Raw genomic sequence first — 18,350 nt, forward strand, 5'->3', positions numbered from 1 at the left:
AGAAATGCAATGCCAAAAATTAAGGAAGTTAGAACTCTGTGGGCTTTCATTGTTGTTTTTTAAACCCCCTTAAAATTTTAGGGTAAAATCTGGTTTGGTTTCGAATTAGTTTAAAATTGCCCCTTGCGAATAAACATCACGTGCTGTGACAGCCTTTGCCATAGTTAACCAGTCTCTCAGATGTTCCTAAGAGCAGTTCCCCAGTGTGTGGTACAGGAGCACGTGGGGCCAGGGTGTCTGGCTGACCTGCTGTCTCTGGGCAGGCAGCTGTGTTTGAGTGACTCAGTGCAGAGGCTGTAGATCCATAGGTTGTTACCCTTGGCTCTGTCAGTGGTGATGATGACGATATCGTTTCTTTAGAAGTAGATTCAAGTCAGTTAAGACGCCAGCTATGTGGTGGCAGCCAAGCGGCCATTGAAAGGATGATCCATTTTGGAAGAGAATTGCAAGCAATGAGCGAGCAGCTAAGAAGAGAATGTGGCAAAAACACAGTGAATAAGAAAATGCTCAAGGTATGTTTAATCTTCACGTAAAGGTGAATAACTGTTCTGCCCAGCAGGAACTTCCCACAGCATGTTGTGCTGGAATACTGTTCTGCTTTAACTTCTGCCATTTTTCACATGTATCAGAGCAGGTGTTCTGGTCAGCTGTGGTGTAGCTGTGTCTTTTTTGTCTGTGTAGCACATGCTCAGGGAAGATAATTTTGTGCTGTTACACAGGTAAACACAGAAATTAATTTAGCACTTTCCTTTCTCTCATTTGTGACCATGTAACTTGGCCTCCTGAACTGAAGTTCTGGTTTTGTCGTTTTGATCTTTTGTCAGTGTCCTGGTTTAGGACAAATTAGGGGAAAATCTCCAAAGGAGCCCCTTAAAGGAAACAAATCTCCACAACTCCTCCCTGCCCCCACCACCGGGTTCGGGAGGAATTTCCTCGGAGGAAAAGTGGAAAAAACTTGTTTATTAAGCAAGAACAAAAAAACACTCCCCAACACAAGAAAAGCAGCCCGAGATGACAACAAACGTTTTCGCCGAATGGCTTGGGCAGTCTGCTGAGGAGGGTGCTGAGCTTCTCTGTAATGCAGACTCCGGAGGAGTTCCTTGACATTCCCGAATCAAGGTCCGAAGCAGGTCCGATGTCTCCAGGGAAGGGGAGGAAGGAAGGAAGGGAAAAACAAAAATAGAAAAATGGCAAAATAAGACAAGCAAAGAAAAAACAAAAAAAAAGCAAGAGAGCAGAGCAAGCGAAGCGGGCCTAAAGCTAGCAGCAGCAAGCCAGAGCAAGCAGCCGGGGGAGGGACACGGCTATAGACAAAACAAACTGAGAGCACGGGAACAGGAATACACGATTGAGATACAAAGCATGAAAATGTCCTGTCACCCCAGGACAGTCAGTGATAAATGAATTGCAAGGGGATTGGTAGAGATGCCCAACATGTGCTGTCATTAGTACTCTGCATGTTAATTAGTTTGCCTTGATTTGGGACTGCTCTGGAAAAGAATTCTCCTGCCAAAGACTGCGTGCAGTTTTCAGTCTGTTTTCTCTTACCCCATCACTTAGTAAAATAATGCTACCTTTTGCCTTGCTCTTGGGAACACTAAATGGAACCAAGTCCTGTCACAATTTCTTTTTCTCTTTTTGTACTGATGGACACTGACAGTGACCTTTGTGATTCTGAGTCAAATTAGTTGAACAAAATATCCCTTCTTTTCACTAGTAGCTTGTAGCTGTAGATGTAATAGAAGTCATCTTCCCACAGGATGCATTCAGTTTGCTTGCATATTCTGATCCTTGGAGCAGCCCTGTTGGAAATCAGCTTGATCCGATACAAAGAGAACCAGTGTGCTCCGTGCTGAATAGTGCAATACTAGGTAAGTGTGGCCTGCTGGCTGCCCAGGGGACTCGGGGTGCCTCCCCCATGTCCCACACAGGTGGCCCTGCTGCTCCACCGTAAGGATAGCAGTGTTGGGTACACTCTTTTGGGAAGAGAGGGATAGTTTTGGAGGGTATGTAAAATAACAGGTACTTGTCTGCTGTTGTAGTTCTGAGCAAAAATGGCCCTGTTCAATAATGGTGCTGTTCAAGGTCACTTTGTTGCTCCTGCTTCGTGTCTTGCTCTAAGAGCAAACTCGCAAATGAATTATTTAAGTAGTTTAAATGTCAAGTTTTCAGTGTACTTTTATGAAACGATGCAGGTATTTTAACTGCCAATGTGATTCTTTTTCAGAGACTCACAATCTGCCAAAGCAACCCCCGCTTGCCCTCGCCATGGGACAGGCATCACAGTGTCTAGGATTGATGGCCCGGTCAGGAATTGGATCCTGTGCGTTTGCCACAGTGGAAGACTACCTACACTAGCTATGCATTTTGAAGGTCTGAAAGGTGTTGTGGCATATTCAACATGGAAAGTAGACCAGCTCTGCTGACTGGAATTTGGAATTTTAATTATGTACTAAGGACAAGTCTGTCGCTTTATGTTGCTTCCTAGTTTACAGCATGATGCAAATGATTTCTAACTTAGTGTTAGGAGATTTACATCTTTAAACCTCTTAGACAACTAAGAGTTGAAAATATCACTGGTAACGTCAGACATCCAAATTGACAAGTACCAATCCTTTGAACGATTGTCCAAAACAAACCAAAAATCCTGCTACCTTGTGGTGGGACGGAAGAATAGAAAACATGGATGTATTAGCATGTGGGTGATGTAAACGTCAAGCAGGATGACTTGCCAACCTCCACCCCCATCGTTACATAGTTCAATCAGTGTAATTTGCAAAATGCAAATGGTTTGGATATATAGTGTTGATGGGAAGAAATGATATTTTTTAATGTGTACTGTAAAACTTGAATTACTCAGGAGCTGAGTGAATATGTTTGTTGCTACTTACAATCCCAACCTGTTGATCTTAGTAGTTTTTTGTTTTAACATGGTCTTTTCAACTTCGTTTCCTTGTTTAACTACAGACAGCTTCTGTTGTGTAGGCTCACCAGTTTAACTGTTGTATTATAACAGTATTACATGTCAACACAGTGTGGTTATGACCTATTTATATAAAAACCAAATATTTAGTCAATTTACAGTCTTAATTTAATCTTTGTACACCTTGCATTTTTAAAAGTGCTTAAATAGTACTATATTGCAATAAAATGTAGTGATATCATAATTAACCAGCCATTAAAAACTTACATCTACATCCACGGTAGCATGGACGTATGTGTATGCTACATTGTCTTGTTCTAGAGCTCCATCCTAGAACAGTGGTTCTCGTGGAGACCTGTGAGGGGAGTGGCTCTGCCCTTGAGCTGGAGCTGCCACTTCCCTGTGGAAGCTGGGCTGGTCCAAGTGGAAGGCTTTGCCGTGTTCTTGCCGCACAGTGAGCCTAGCTAACAGTGCAGGAAGCTTACTCAGGCCTCCCTGCAGATGGGGAAAATCCTTTACTGCTGGAAAGTAATCATGAGGCTGGAGAGAAGTGTCCTGCTGTGGGAGCTGATTTAATGATTCTGCTGTTAGGGTACAGCCTTTCCTTAGAGACACAAGTCACTGAAGCAGCAGGGATAAGTGCCTGCTGTAAGGAATGCGGCATCCACAACAGTAGGTACAACACTGCTCATCTTTATTCTCTGCAAAGGCATTGCCTCATGGAGGCAGCTCAGCAAGCCTGGTCCTAGCAGTAGCTGTTCTACAACACTGGCCTGGCTGCTCTGTAGCTTCCCCAAGACATTCTGAAAGGGGAGAGGAGAGAACAGGGAAGTCTGATGAGGCACAGCTCGGTGCCTTCTGCTGGCTGGAGCTGAAGGCAAAGTGATGGTGAAGTGGGGAGAAACACCTCTGTTGTGTTGAGATCAACTGTCACTAAAGGTCCTTAGTAGCATCTTCTGAAAGAGCTGTCTTCATAGTCCATTTTTAATCTGTGTTTCCAGCCAACGTTTCTTAAACCTTGCTGCTTTTTCCTTTTTATCTTGCCCTTAAAAAAAAATAGCTGTTAGTTACCATTTTTTCTTATCCTATGTGCTGGAGAAGCAGCAATCCCTTGGCTGCTGCAGCAGCATTTCAGAACAAAACAGCCACCTCAAACACTGATAAACTTCCTAAGGTATTTTATGTGCCCCAGTTGCATTCCACTGGCCAGGAGTACCAGTTTGCACCAGTCTCCTTAGGGTGGGGGGTATACAGTGGTGCTTTCAGTGATAGAGCACAGATGGAAAGCAGGCCCTGCTTGCTAAGGATCAGTAACTTTTCCCTCTGGTATTTCTGAGCCTCATGGACTGTGTGGGTGTGAAACAGTCCCCATCCATTATGGAAATAAGGAGGAATGAGTGCTATTTCCCTGTGCTCACACAGAAGTTCTGGGATCTTGGTATCCCTGCTTTAAGTCTGAGATGCATCTGAAATGCCTTCCAACAGCTCAGGGACTGGAGGCTGAAACAACAGCTACTGAAGTACTTATTTCACTGAGCAGCCCTGGCTCTAGGACAAGAGCTGTCTCTTAACATAAAAAAATGAGGTAATTTTTTTCAACTTGTGTCTCATACACCATCCCTGGGGGTGTGCTCATGACACCCACTGAGGCAGCAGTGCTCTGCTGCCCTTCCCTTGCTCTCCAGGTGCTTGGAGTTAGGGGATCACAAGCCAGGATGCTCTAGCATGGAAACTCTGATTTTAGTTAAGTGTACTTTTAGCCACATATGCAGAAAATAGTACCTACTCTGACATTTTATACTCACCCCAAGACTTGTCCACAAACTGAACTGCAGCTTTTTTGACTGGGGCTCTCTTGTTGGCAAGGGAAAAAAATTCATTTGCTGAAATGGAGACGGGTGTTAATAACCAAGTTCAAGCCAGACAAGGCTCCATCCAGACCCACCCAAGCAGCAGCGCTTACCCTGTACCCGGTTGGTGTGTGGCCCATAGAGCTGAGCATTTAGGAAGTCTTTGGCCAGCTGTTGGTGGAGGCCTGTTGCACTGTGGTCTTTCAAGCACACAGCCATGTAGTTCCCTTTTGTCCTAGTAAAAGAGAGATGTAAATCCCTGTAGCCTGGTTACAGGATCCAGAACAACAGACACTGCTGTCAAGCTTTGCTACTTGAGCACGGCAGCAGCCAGTGATGGTTTCTGATACTCAGATGAGTTTTGTGGCAGTATTAAAAAAATAAAGAGCTGGACCAATACTCTCAAGCTGTTGTCATATGCCTTTGTGTGCCCCGAGTAGTTTCCTTGGGCATCCTGAGCTCATTCTACCTGAAGCTAGGGCAATTACCCTCTAGGGCCATCAGTAACAAAGAAATAAAGAGGAGAGAGAAAAATAGATTGAAATGCAGGAATTTGGTACTCAACCACCCCAACTGTAGCAGCACACAACACAATGTCTACTGCTGCACTTACAACTGCCCAGCTATCTCACAGCAGTTACATATATGCAATATGCAAAAATTATTTACACCATATATATATATATAAAAGTATGCTAAAACAGGAAATATTAAAGGTGCTTTTTGCACATAAATACAATTTCAGTCAGATGAAGGACAGGGGAACATGAAGTGCAGAAGAGGGTACAGCCATGCAGTGACAGAACAGCTGCTGTGATGCCCCTTCCCACACCAGGCAAAATCATCTCCTCCTCCTACCTGGCACCCTTGCTCCTCTTGCCTTTCTTCTCCTGCACTTCAGCTTGGCCTTGCCTTTGGGCCTGGCCTTGCTCCAGCTGTACAGCTCCAACTTCAAGTTCTTCACCTAGAGTAATTTGCAAACGAAATTTCCCAAATGTTATTGATCAAAACTGGTCAGTGAAACAGGAAAAGGACTTAAAACAAGCAGTATTTTTCAGAAGCACTTACTATAAAGAACAGCTGTAAGAGGGAGGGAAAGAAATATGCTCAGTGGAGCAACCCAAAGTACTGCTAGCCTGCTTTCCTTGGATTCAACAAAATGGGATTCATCACCGGACAAAAATTCAATGCAACACAACAGCTATGGGTAACCCATACAGGGAAATCCAGATCAGGCTTTAGTCTTCATTCTCAGCTCATCTCTCTGTTACGTCAACACAACAGATATTTTTTAAATAAAAGCAAGAAAAAGTAGCAGTTACACCATACAGCAGCGTGTGAGGTCTGGATGAGAGAACTGTTTAAATAAAAGATTTTTCATTAAGTACTTCGAAGTACAGATGAAGCAAAACCAGCAAACACTCTAGACTCTTGATTTTGTAATTCTGAGTTTGAAAAAAGTTACTTAATATTCTACAGATGCTATTAAACTCTAGTTTGATATGTAAAGTATAGAGGCAATTTAACAACTCTACCCCTACTTTACTTTAAAAAAGGCTAAAAATCCACCTCTGGTAATCCTTGCTTTTTCTGCTGTATCACCTGCCCATGATTTCCTTAAACACTTCAGGCTATTTAACTGAAATCACCTCACAGCAACTGACTTCTGTAAAAGGTTTAAGAATTAGATTGAATCTGACTTTGTATTTTTCCTCAGATGTTTCTTTTCCCAGGGAAAAGACAATCTGTCCGGTGTGTTCATGTTTAAGACTTGGAGAAGGCCTCTTCACCAGAGCTCCCCCTTGGAGCTCTGGCACAGGAATGAGCTCCTGAAGTACCAGACGTGCACCTCGTTAGCAAAGCGAGCTGTAACATACCTGGGTCGTCTGCCGCAGCCTGCTCAGCGGGCCTGGGGAGCAAAGGGCAGGCAACAGGTTACTCTTCAATTCGCACTCCCTTCCTTCACTCAAAGCCACAAAAACCCCAGGACCAGAAGGGGCTGCCCCATGGGTGGGAGATACGGAGAGGAGGATCCCAACACCGACCGCCACCTCCCCTGGTCTCCTCACCGTGCGGACACATCCTGCAGCTCCTGCAGTTCCTGCAGTTCCTGCAGTTCCTGCAGTTCCTGCAGCACGGCCTCGGGCAGCAGCCTGCGCTTCTGTGGGGGAGAGGGGAGTCAGGCAGACACGGACACGGCCGGCACACACACCCGGGGCCCGCCCGGAGCCCGGCGGAGGTAGTGCGGTACCTTCTGCTCTGCGAAAAGCTCCTGGTGCCGCCGTCGCTTCTCCTTCAGCAGCTCCCGGTGCCTGCGGGGAGGCGGGAGCCACCGTCAGCATTCCGTGGGGAGAGAGGGGGGATTACGGGCGGGGGTAAAGGGGGTGAACGAGGGCATGGAGGGGCTTGGAAAGGCAAAGAAGGTAGTGAGGAGGGGCAAGTGGGGGGATAAGGAACAGGGGATAGTAAAAGTGAAAGGGGCTTAGAGGGATGAAGGAGGGGAAGGAGTTAGGGGCGGGATAAGGAGGGAGAAGGGGCCGGGGAGGCATAAGAGGAGTGGTGGGGTAGGAAGAGAGATAAGGGGCGGAGGGAAAGGAGGCAACAAAGGGAAATAAGCAGGGATAAGGGGAGGATAAGAGGTGGCAAGAGGCGTGAACGCGGAGAAAAAGGGGTCTAAGAGAGCAAGAGAGGTGGAGGGGGGTTTAGAGAGGTAAGCGAGGAGTTAAAGGGGCGGTAAGAAGGGTGAAAGGGGAGGTGAGTGGGGCTAAGCGAAGGGGGTAAGAGGAGGGAAGCGCTGGTGTGAGAGCCGCCGTTCGGGAGCAGGAGGCCCCGGCGTGTCCGCACCTCCGAGCCGACTCCCCCACGACCTTCCGCTCGGCCTCGGCCGCCTCCCTCGCCACGCCGAAGGGCACCTCCTCCGGGGCCTCGTCCGCCTCGTCCTCCGAGGACGAGGCCACGCTGGGGAGCGCGGCGGGAGCCCTGCGCTTGCCCGCAGCCGCCGCTTTCGCCTTCTGCCGGCGCGCCATGGCCGCGTCCCCTGCGCCGCCCGCCCCGGAACCGCTCCCGTCTTCCGCCGGGGAGTGCCGAGCGCCGGGACACCCGCCCTGCGCCTCCCGCCCCGCCCCGCGGGATGCGCGCACAGACACAGGACATCGGAGGTGGCCCCGCCGCCGCGCCTTTATTGCCGTGGGGACGAGTCCCGTCGCCGCCTCCGGCCCGCCCGCCCCGCGCTGGGCCCAGCCGGCCCGGGCCGCTCCGGAGGTGATCCCGGGGCTCAAGAGATGATCTCCGTCTCGTGTCGCGCCAGCGCCGGCGGCAGCGTGGTCCCGCAGGGGCCCGGGAAGTGGAACCTGGAAGGAAGCGGCAGGTTTAGGGCGCGGGCAGCCACCGGCGCATCCCGCCGCTTTACCTGGCGAGTCTGGCAGAGGGACGGGAGGGAGGGAGGAAAGAGGAGGAGGAGGGGAGAGGAGTTTCGGCTTTGCGGGGCGTAGGGACAGACCTCAGCCTCACCCTTTAAACAATACGGTTTGTGTCTTCAGTGAAAATTCCACCATGGAAGAAGAGTCCTCTTTTCTTACTAACAGAAACTTAACATTTCATAAGAGCTGGGGGAAAACTAGACCGTATTTGTCTAAACCCAGCGTTTCGGCAGTTGGACTAAAGCAGGGCAGGAAGTAGGGGACTGAAAGCTGTTGCCTGAGCAGCGTTACCTGAACCTGTTGGTGGCAGGAGTGGTTTCCATGTTGAACTCCGCGACTGGGACTCCTCTGGCCGAGACCTGCGGGGCGAACATGGCCGCAGGATACACCACGGACGAGGTCCCGACCTGCGGGCAACGGGACAGAAGTCACAGGTGTAGCAGGACAGCACTCAAACAGAACAAACCAACAGAACAACTCCAAGGTGAGGGCCCTTCTCACAACTGCATGTGCACTGAAGCCTGGGAGATCCTTACAGAAATGAAACCGAATCAGTATCTGATTAGTGTCACTGCAGATGTAGCTATTTAACTTAGCATAGCAATCAGGAATTGATTCTCTGATGCAGCCCAAAGAAACCCATTTGTAATTGTAGATGGAAAAAAATCCTAGGAACAAAATGGCACGCTTTGTCTTCAAGCAAAAATAAAAACCCAACACAATGTTCCTTTTGTTACTTGAGATCATCCTGTAAAAGGAAGACAACAGTCTAAGCAAGTGTTTTGGTTAGGGATCTGGAACCTACATGGCATGTAAACCACCTTGCAAAAAAGCAGCACATTATAACTTACTTCATTTTCAAACTGAGCATCAGAATAATTGTATTTTTTACTGTTTGAGAAATTAGAAGGATAGAATGGCTTGGATTGGAAGAGACCTTAAGGATCATCTTCTTCCAACTGCTCTGCCATGAGCAGGGACACCTTCTACTAGACCAGGTTGCTCAGAGCCCCATCCAACCTGGCCGTGAACACTTCCAGGAATGGGGCACCCACACCTTCTCTGGGTAACCTGTGCCAGTGCCTCACCACCCTCACAGTAAAGAATTTCTTCCTATATGTAATCTAAAGCCACTCTCTTTCAGTTAAAAGCCATCACCCCTTGTTCCTGATCAAGAGTCCATCTCTGGCTTCCTTGCAGGCCTCTTTCAGTACTGAAAGGCTGCTCTAAGGTCTCCCAAGAGCCTTGCCTTCTCCAGGCTGAAGAGCCCCACTTTCTCAGCCCCTCTTCGTAGGGAAGGTGCTCCAGTGCCCTTATCAACTTTGTGGCTCTCCTCTGGACTTGCTCCAACAGTTCCATGTCCTTATGCTGGGGGCACCAGAACTGTCCACAGTATTCCAGGTGGGGTCTCACCAGGGCAGAGCAGAGGGGGAGTGAAATTCAATAGCCAAACAACATTGTCTAATCTCTAACCCCTCTGTACCTGTTGACTTCTGAGTAGTCTTTGTACATTTTCAAACTGAAAGGTTTTTTAATGTTTTGCACTGGACACCAGAGAGTCCTTTTGGGGCTTTTAGTTCCCTCAGGGAAGCACAGATGCATCTACTTTACCCAAGAGTTGCCACGTCCTCAGCGTGGCCTCCCTGCCGGTTCAGAGGACAGGTAAGGAAAGCGCCACTCACAACCAAGCAGAGGTCACAAATATCCAGCTCGTTCTCCACCGCTGTCAGCACGCCGGGATCCAGGGCTTCACCAAACCACACAACGTGGGGCCGCAGGAGCCCATTGCAGCCGTCCTCCTCACACCTGCTCAAACACCACAAAGGGACAGCGTCATGCTGCTGAAGGGGGCGCTTCAGGCTCCAGAGCGGCAAAGCAGTTCTCATTCCCGTCTGGGCAGGTCTTACCTGCCATCATCCTCTCTCCTGCTTCACAGCCCTCCCTGCACCCTCCTCTACCATGTGCTGGACAGAAGGCAGCTCATTCCATGCTGCACATGTGCTGGAAGTACACCATGTGCTGCATGATCTCAAGGAACAGGGTGCTAAACAGTTGTTCAGCACAGATATTTAATTGTTTTTCCCCTTACTCAGTTCATGAAATGCATGAGTGTTAAAACTCGGCCTCCTCTAACAAAGTGGCTGACAGGTTTTTAAGGAGAAGGTGAACCAAAAGACAGAAGCATCGTGTTAGCCTCTTTTTCCTTAGGAATTGGATGAAAAATGTGGTGGCTTTTTCCATCTGCAGCTAGCTAAGGCAAAGCTTCAGGCAGCGTAAAAAAGCATTGTGGCACATTCTGTGCCTGCGAGGGGACCTCAGCACAGTATCCCAGACTAACAGTGGGTGGCACCCGCAAAGTAACAAAACATTTACTGCTGTAGCACTCACTCTCTTGCTGCAATTCTCCTACTACTTCACTTACAAACCCCAGGAATCTGGGCACGTTTCACAAAAGTGTGATGCCTTTAGCACCATGGTAACTTCTACATATTCCTTGTCTGATGCCCCAGTAACTTTAGACTCAGTTTCCTGGGGCAGAGTTCCAGAGTTCTTTGTCTCCTTTGTGCAATGTCCTTCCAAAACAACATGACCAGTAACATGAAGCTTTGAGATGCACAAAGCATGAAGAGGTAACAGCCTAACAAAGTGGTCCATACGTACTGAGGAAGGTCTTCAACTGGAATTGCAGCATCTTCTGTGTCAGGATCTGGAGCCCTGTAGTTACAAAATGGAAATACATGTCCAGCTGTACAAAAGGTATTTTATGTATTAATAAAAAATTTAATAGTCTCTAAAAACCTTCATATTCTCTAAAACACACCCTCCAATCAAAAAATCTGCAACTTCAGCCAACTTTAACACCTTCTACAATCCTAAAATACCATACACAAGGCAAGCAGGAATTTGTCCAGAATTATCCTGGAGCTGAGCAACTGTAGTAAGCTGGCCAAGACTGTCAAAGGCACAACAATTATTTATGTAACTATCTAAAGGTCTGGTGAAATGTAAAGGGGAAAAAAGTCCTAAAAAATCTTTGAGAATGTGCCTGGCCCATCCCCCTGCTCACTTCCTTTTTTAATGGCAAAAGAAAGAATGGATTACCCCTTCCCAGCCAATGCGGGGCAGATCGGGCTCTTGTAATTCGCAGCTACGTTTCCACAGCTGGTGCACCGAGTTTTAAATAAACTACCTGGAACACACGAAGAGGAAACATGAGGGATGAAGCTCTGAGGTGTGGCTGTGCAGGCAAGTTGTTGTGTTTATCCTGGGCAGCTTTTATTTACAGACCTTGAAGGCTGCACCTTGTGGGTAACTTACAACAGGAACGCAACAGCAAAGTTCCACTACGTCACCTTGTTCTGCCTCAGGACATGAGTAATACACAGTCCCATAACATATTTTGCAGGAAAATCATAATTTAAAATATGACTGAGGGAGATGATTTCTGTTTATTGCTTTTCCTCTTACATCAGAAACATTTTCTTAAAAAAATAAAATATGCTGGTCAACACCATTTGTTTGATGCAAAACTCCACTCCCAAAACTTCTGCAGCATTACTAACATGCTGTCGAGATATGCAATATAGCCAAGAGCTAAAAATTGTGTCCATTTTGTAAAGAATACAAATAACCAAAATTAAACTGTTGTCAAGGCTTCATCATTGGGTCCACAACTGCAAAACAGCTTGTGCAGGTTTCAGGTTTCCTGTGTCCAAAGCACAAAAGTGGTGGTGGGAAATCCCATTTACACCTTTAGTGATACTGGAGTTAAAAAGCATCACAGTGCTGGAGGACCAGGATGGGTCTTTGTCCTGGGAGACTTCCACTCTGTGGCAGGGCCTGAAGAGTGGAAAAATGAGCGGAGTCACCTCCAAGGATGGAGAAGGGCTTCCATCCCCTCTTTCTCTCCATACCTGTACATTTCCTCAGATCCCAAACCCCTGCTGACGCGCAGGTGTTACACCTGCCATGTGCTCCTCTGGCACTTTGTGGGAGTAAGGAATGCCACTGACTACAGGGAAGAGAAGGGGAGGGCCACTGGCTGCAGGAAAGAAAGGTAAGGGAATCTCAATTGCTTCCAGTCCCTTTGTCCTCCTGTAGCCAAGGACTGCACAAGTGAGGACAGGACAGAACAGGACAGAGGGAAAGCACCAAGGCTGGTGAGGCCAGGCTTCCAATACACCCTTTATTGGTGGCAGTCTGACACCACCACTACCTCAAAAGAATCCCTGGGGATTCTTTTCCCCTTTTCTAAGTGAAATCAGCCGGGTGTGACAGCCACATGAATTCAAGTGGATCTGTGGAAAACTGTGCAAGCAAAAAGGGAGAACCAGTTCCTGTGTACTGTCAGAATCCATTAAAAACAGAAAGATGAGATTCTGTGATCCTAAAGGTGAGGAATAAAAAGAAGCTATGAAGTACCTGAAACAACTTCCAAAAGAGAACAGGGTGTTACTGCAAATAACTTTATGCAAGTTATTGCAATTATAAGACAAAATTCTTTTCTCTCTGTATTTATCCCGCTTTCCCTTTTTCCCACTCCCCACCTCAGGTTTCTAGGCCTGTGGCAGACATGTGAGCCGACTCTTACCATGGATTTCTAAGAGGTGCTTGGTGCCTGCCTTCCTGTGCAGCTCATCAATGTTCTGAGTGATGACCACAACGCTCCTTCCTTGCTTGCTGAGACGCTTCTCGCACTCTGCAATGGCAATGTGGGCTGGATTGGGATGTTTGCTCAGCATCACTTCCCGCCGGTAGTGGTAGAACTCCCACACACGGGAAGGGTTTCGCGCAAAAGCCCCTGGAGTAGCCAGCTCCTGCAAAAGACATAACAGTCGTCCTACAACGAAAGAAGAATCCCTTCCCCAGATGAAGCCTGCTGGATTTCTGCCATTTATACTGCTGCCTGCATCACAAGGTCATCAAAAGCAGATTACCTATAACCACATGCAGTTGATAAGAATATTGTTCCACAGCCTTTACAAGGGTGACACGTCAAAGTGTCAGATCAAAAGAGCAAATAACTTACAGAAATAGTGTGGTACATGGGTTTACACTACATTCCAACTGTACTCTCTGCTGCCCTACCAAACTATAAGGAGCTTAACACAAAGCAAGATGAGATACTCCAATGCACATCCACAACTCTCTTTTTGATGGCAGCCATAAAACTTGGCATCATGTGAATATATTTGCTTTGCCAGGAATTTATTTTCTGCTTTAATTTAAATGTAACACAAGCCAAATTACACCCATTGTCAAAACCAAAGTCTAGCGTCTTGTATTTTGCATGCAGGTAAAATTGAAGCTGCTTTTCACACTAACTTTAATTTTGCCTTCTCTTTCTCAAAAATGCAGCTCAGTCCAGCACCTCGGTGCTCAGTTCTGCTGACACAGAAACTGAATGCAAGTTTCTAATGCAGCAGGACCAAACATTTATACACACACGTGCTTTATTTGAATTGATGGTCACTGAAAGCAAAAAACTCATCTTTAGATTCAAATCAGTTTCAAAAATTCATGTCTCTGGCATTTTTTTAGCTACATCAGATCTTCCAGGAATGCTGTAATTAAAAACCACAAAGAAAGCAGGTGTGATTGCAGCATTTGGGGTAGCAGGTACTGACAGCACAACAGCTGCTAAAACACCTGCAGAACCAGCAGGATGAGATTCATGAGGCCCCCATAGAGCTGACATTGCTGGTGCCTTCAGCTGTACTCCCAGTGTCTGGTCCCACCTCCTCTCCCACCCCTGTGGCTCTCAGCACTGGCAAGATCATTCCAGCAAGAGAGACAGCCTGTGGGAGAATTAAAGAACCTGCCCCAAAATAAAACAAGTCTTAAAGCATTTTTAAAGGGTGTTATGAGACACCAAGATTAAAAGAAAACAACTGGTCTCTATGATCAGTTTTGTTATTTTGGTTTGTTTTAAACACTAAAGAGTTTAAAACAGGAAAGGCCCCACACAGTGGGAAAATAGTGAGGGTGTCAAAAGATGAGCAAACAGCTGAACTGCAGGAAAATAAAGAAGGTAGAAAGACCCAGAGCTGCCTGCAAGAACGTTGTTTTTCCCAAGCAACTGATAAACTGAAGGACAGAAGCAGATGCCTAAGGGCACAGAGAAGAGCTGCAGAGGCCGCTGTAGGGAGAGCTCTGTCCCTGCTGCACTGCCATGGGAGAACTTCCACCCTCTTCCTCCAACTGTTCCTGACCCTCCATGCTCACCTGTGTGACGGACACGGAGGTGGCTGTGCAGGCATGGGCCACCAGTACCTACCTGGGCTTGCCACTTTCTCCAGAAGCCTCCAGCCCCTCTGAAGGTGGGGACGCCGCTCTCGGCACTGACCCCAGCTCCGGTGATGATGGCGATGTGCTTGGCTTTGGCAAACACCTCTCGGAAATCAGCCATGTCTGTGCCAGGGCAGGGAAAACAAGGAGCTGTTCAGGCGCTCACACACTCAGCTAAGAGGCCACACTTACACATCCCTTCCATACACACCTCCCATGACTTTCATTTTGGAACACCAACTGGTTCCTGAGCTTCTCTGTGTTGGATTTTAAAGGGCAGTTCCTAGAGATCCTCAAAATATGTGTCTGAGCAGGCTCAGTAGGGCAACACGTGCTAAATGTGATTATAGTCAATACTGGAAAGGCAGAGCCTTTAACTAAAACCCCACACTAGATGCTACCCCAATAACAACTGTTGGCACCACCACCCAGGAACAGTCTGCTTCCTAATTGTTACTTAAGATCTTGAGATGAAAAAAATACATTTGTTTTGTTGTTGTTTTTGTTTGGTTTTTTTCCTCCATGAAGTATCACCTTCAAAATTAAGGTAATGTGGGAAAATGCACTTTCTTTTGAGGCATTTTTCCTGTTTTCTAGGTTTGCAACTGTAATTTATATTTTTTAATGTGTTATTCCCACCATCTTCCCCTGCATGGTAGTCTGGGAAAAAGATTGAAAATTTCCTTTGCCTTTTTATGTGAGTCAAGACAAGATTAAAAAGGAACAGGTTAGCTACAGACAGACAAAAAAAAAATATCTTTTAGAGTTTACCTCAGATATGAATCTTAAAGCAACACAGGTTAGAATCACAAAATGGCTGAGGTGGGATTGGACCTCTGGAGGTTGTCTTGTTCCACCCTCTCTGCTTAAGCAGGGTCAGGCAGAGCAGACTGCCCTGGACAGTGTCCTGTGGGGTGGCTTTTGGTATCTTCATGGATAGAGACTCCATAACCTTCCTGCACAATTCAATCCATTGTTTGACCACCCTCACAGCAAACACCATGGGGTGTTTTTATGCATTGAGAAGATGCCCTGGAGCCTTCATTGCCACAAGGGCTCATCACTGGCTTAAGGCCAACGTGGTGCCCACTGGATCCCCAAGGACATTCCTTGTGCCTGGGGCTATTTCTTCCCAGGGGCTGGACCCTCTGGAGTATCAGCCACTCCTCCCAGCTTCATATTATATGGAAATTTGCCAAGGATACACTCCAGTCCATTGTCCAGGTCATTAATGAAGGTGTTTAACAACACTGGCCTCAGTATGGACTCCTACGGTATCCCATGAGTAGGCAGCCTCCAGCTGAACATTGAGCTGCTCGCCACAACCCTAATCCTCACAATTTACTAGATGGTCTTTCAAATAAAAACCAAAACTACCCCCTTCCCCCCACCACACACACACACACACACACACACACAAAAGCCCACCCAAAGGCAGGTAAGTTCCTATAGGGAGAAAGAGCCACTGGAGAGGTCCCAAGACACACAGCCTTGGACTGGGCACAGAACACTGCTATTCTGATACCCCACCTGCTGCTGCAAACCAAACCTCACAAGCCCTTGAATGTGTATAGCTCAGGCCAAAAGCCCTCCCAGCCAGGTGTCTGGCAGTAGCCAAATGCTGATGCTCAAGGCAGCGGAAAAAGCAAGTTTGCCTTGGCTACCCAACATTAAGGAGTTGCTATTGTACCCGTGTGCAGTTTTCAAGTTAAGGCACATTCTCAAACTGAAAAACAAAATCAAAATACCCCCAAATAAGTGAAAATAGGTCAGCCTTAACTCCTAGCCTGAAGAGGGTTCCTGGGGTTACCCAGCTCCTGAACTGTTACAAATGCTCAAGGCCCATTCTTATACAAAGAAAAGAGGAATTAGTTTTATTACTCATTAGCATTATGAAAGGGAAATGCAATTAACCACTGCATACTTAAGTGCATAAATTATAAACATTAAAAAGGTGTTTACGTTGTAACCATGATGACTGCAAGAGTTTATGGAACTATAAAGAATACAGTCGTAGAAAGGTAATTTTACTATTCTGGGGGACAAATAAAACAATTTCACACTGTTTTAAACATTTTTAATTAAGCCATGGATTTCACCTAGCACACAAAACCTTCCAGCACCTCAAATCCACCTTAAAATCCTGTCCGGAGTGCTAAAGCAAACAAACACACGTCTTACTTGAACTAGGACGGGCCATTTCCAAGCAAAACTTCTGTTTCTTTGAAGACGAGGCCTTAAGTCCACAATGCACTTGGGAAACCAGCCTTCTAGCGGTAGATTGAAAGAGACACATCAGGATCCCTCGGAAGTGTTTCACCTGGGGAGATACAAATCAAACGTCAGCGGCCCAGGCAGGGTGCGTATTTCTGCCGGGGGGAAGAAATGTGAGGGGCTCTCCTTAAAGAACCAGCTGCGAGCGTTCGTCACGGCTTCCTCCTGCACCTGCAGCACACGGAACCATCCCCAACCCCAGACCCCGGGGCCGGGATCATCGCTTTTGTTCAGAACGGGGGACATCAGCCCCGCTCCAAAGCAGGGCTTTCGGCCGACTTTCAACTTACGCGACGCTTCCGAACTGCGCTGCTAACCCGAGGCGGCTCCCAGGACCCGCCTGCCCGCCGGCATTTTAAGAAGAAGGAGGAAAAGCAAGGGACGGAGCCGCGGCGGGCTGCGAGCCTACGTGCATCTGCCGGCCCGCAGAAGGGCGAAGGGGACAGCGCGGGCGGGCGGAGCCTCGACGAGGGGGAGGCGGCGACCGCCGGGCCCTCAGGTCGGGGCTCCGCCCTCCCTCCCTCCCTCCCTCCCTCCCTCTCTCCCGCAAGCCCCGGGGCCGCGAGTTCGCGGCCCGCCCGCTGCGCCTCACCCCGGGCGGCGGCGGCTGAGGCCGAGCCGCGCGGTCCCGCACGTCCCGCCCCGCGCTGCGCCGCTCCGCCCTCCCGCGGGGAGGGGCCCGCGGTGTTAAGGCGGCATGGATGCGTGGATGGATGCACAGGAGGCACCCACGAGTCGCTTCCCGGCGTCGCGCTGTTCCTGCGCCGAGCCGGAGCGCGCAGGTATCAGCTGGAATGAGACGCAAATAGGAAAGCTGGATGGCTTTCCAGCGTCATACCTCTCTGCGGTCCACCCTTGGGCGTTCGCAGTTTACGCGTTCACGGATGAAAACTCCGCTGCACTTGGACAGCACACTTTTTTTTTTTTTTTTTTTTAAATAAGAAAAACTGTTTTTAGCATGTTTTGCTGCATAAAGAAGGCAGCGCCTGCTCTCATCCAGCCGCCTCCACTCCACCCTTCCCCAACAACCTTAAATGATTACGGTCCTTTTCAGTAAGAAGTTTTAACACATTTCCCCCCCTCCCTTTGAATTCCGTAAATTACCAGCGAAGCAGACGAAGAGGCCCCCAAAACATGTACCCAAAGAGGGGAAAGGCTGAAAGGCAAAGTCCCACGGTGCTCTTTCAAGTCCACCAGCAGCCCCGGGGGCAACTCCTGTCTCCCACTCCTGTCGGCACAGGACGAGTTACCTGAGCGAGTTCACCTGAGGGCAGGGGAGGGAACAGCCAGAGGCTGCTCCCGGGGGCTGGCAGCCGACGTGTCCCTCATTACACTGCTCCACGGCACTTGCAATTGCTTACAGAGTACCAGCACTTCGTACTCTGCCTCCAGCTGCAAACTCGAAGGAAGCCTTTGGTGGGGGAATGCTGACACAGCGAGTGGTGCTGACTAAACTCTTGTGCTGGTGCTTGGTGGGCTGTCACAGCTGTTCCCTGAGCACTCCATGTCTCCGTGAAAGTAAGCGTGCTCGGAAAAACAGAAAACAAGGTGAAGGCCGTGATCTTAGCATTCTAACGACCCTGATGTCAAAATCCA

General features: G+C 48.0%; 3 protein-coding genes across 8 annotated transcripts in view; 1 reads left to right on the forward strand and 2 right to left on the reverse strand.

Annotated features, from left to right (window-relative positions):
- The window catches only part of RANBP9 (RAN binding protein 9), a 39,737-nt gene extending 36,531 nt beyond the window's left edge, over positions 1 to 3,206 (forward strand). For 2 of the 5 annotated variants that reach the window (XM_068199734.1, XM_068199714.1), the window contains exons 12-14: positions 361 to 512; positions 1,760 to 1,871; positions 2,228 to 3,206. In XM_068199734.1, coding sequence (XP_068055835.1) covers positions 361 to 512; positions 1,760 to 1,871; positions 2,228 to 2,358 — 395 coding nt within the window. In that variant the 3' untranslated portion in view covers positions 2,359 to 3,206. Of the gene's footprint in view, positions 1 to 360; positions 513 to 1,759; positions 1,872 to 2,227 lie in introns of those variants that run through there. The other 3 variants (XM_068199742.1, XM_068199724.1, XM_068199750.1) reach the window with 2 other exon arrangements.
- A 389-nt stretch (positions 3,207 to 3,595) lies between these two features.
- NOL7 (nucleolar protein 7) lies at positions 3,596 to 7,869 on the reverse strand. Its single transcript, XM_068199832.1, has 8 exons — positions 7,618 to 7,869; positions 7,025 to 7,085; positions 6,843 to 6,934; positions 6,651 to 6,682; positions 5,632 to 5,746; positions 4,887 to 5,008; positions 4,729 to 4,806; positions 3,596 to 3,968 (listed from the first exon to the last, which is right to left on the reverse strand). The coding sequence occupies exons 1-8, from the start codon at positions 7,797 to 7,799 to the stop codon at positions 3,895 to 3,897; spliced, it is 756 nt and encodes a 251-aa protein (XP_068055933.1). The 5' UTR covers positions 7,800 to 7,869; the 3' UTR covers positions 3,596 to 3,894.
- Positions 7,870 to 7,977: 108 nt separating this feature from the next.
- SIRT5 (sirtuin 5) lies at positions 7,978 to 17,483 on the reverse strand. Of its 2 annotated transcripts, none has more exons than XM_068199805.1 (9): positions 17,347 to 17,483; positions 16,662 to 16,800; positions 14,470 to 14,603; positions 12,784 to 13,009; positions 11,295 to 11,382; positions 10,854 to 10,907; positions 9,875 to 9,998; positions 8,484 to 8,599; positions 7,978 to 8,123 (listed from the first exon to the last, which is right to left on the reverse strand). In XM_068199805.1, exons 2-9 carry the CDS (start codon positions 16,774 to 16,776, stop codon positions 8,048 to 8,050), a joined length of 933 nt encoding a protein of 310 aa, XP_068055906.1. In that variant the 5' UTR covers positions 16,777 to 16,800; positions 17,347 to 17,483; the 3' UTR covers positions 7,978 to 8,047. The 2 variants fall into 2 exon arrangements, with proteins under 2 accessions (XP_068055906.1, XP_068055897.1); XM_068199796.1 differs by lacking the exon at positions 17,347 to 17,483 and adding an exon at positions 17,045 to 17,323.
- Positions 17,484 to 18,350: the final 867 nt, after the last annotated feature.

This window comes from Anomalospiza imberbis, chromosome 1 (genome assembly GCF_031753505.1).
Source record: "Anomalospiza imberbis isolate Cuckoo-Finch-1a 21T00152 chromosome 1, ASM3175350v1, whole genome shotgun sequence".
In the NCBI taxonomy this organism is placed as follows: Eukaryota; Metazoa; Chordata; class Aves; order Passeriformes; family Viduidae; genus Anomalospiza; species Anomalospiza imberbis.

Coding starts and splice junctions, on each gene's coding strand:
- NOL7 (XM_068199832.1), bottom strand. CDS start 7,799: ATGGCGCGCCGGCAGAAGGCGAAAGCGGCGGCTGCGGGCAAGCGCAGG. Junction 7,086..7,617: donor GTGGGGGAGTCGGCTCGGAG/GTGCGGACACGC, acceptor GCCTCCCCGCAG/GCACCGGGAGCTGCTGAAGG. Junction 5,009..5,631: donor AAGAGGAGCAAGGGTGCCAG/GTAGGAGGAGGA, acceptor CTCTTTTACTAG/GACAAAAGGGAACTACATGG.
- SIRT5 (XM_068199805.1), bottom strand. CDS start 16,776: ATGTGTCTCTTTCAATCTACCGCTAGAAGGCTGGTTTCCCAAGTGCAT. Junction 9,999..10,853: donor CCAGTTGAAGACCTTCCTCA/GTACGTATGGAC, acceptor GTGTTTGAGCAG/GTGTGAGGAGGACGGCTGCA. Junction 8,600..9,874: donor TTTGTGACCTCTGCTTGGTT/GTGAGTGGCGCT, acceptor CGTTGCCCGCAG/GTCGGGACCTCGTCCGTGGT.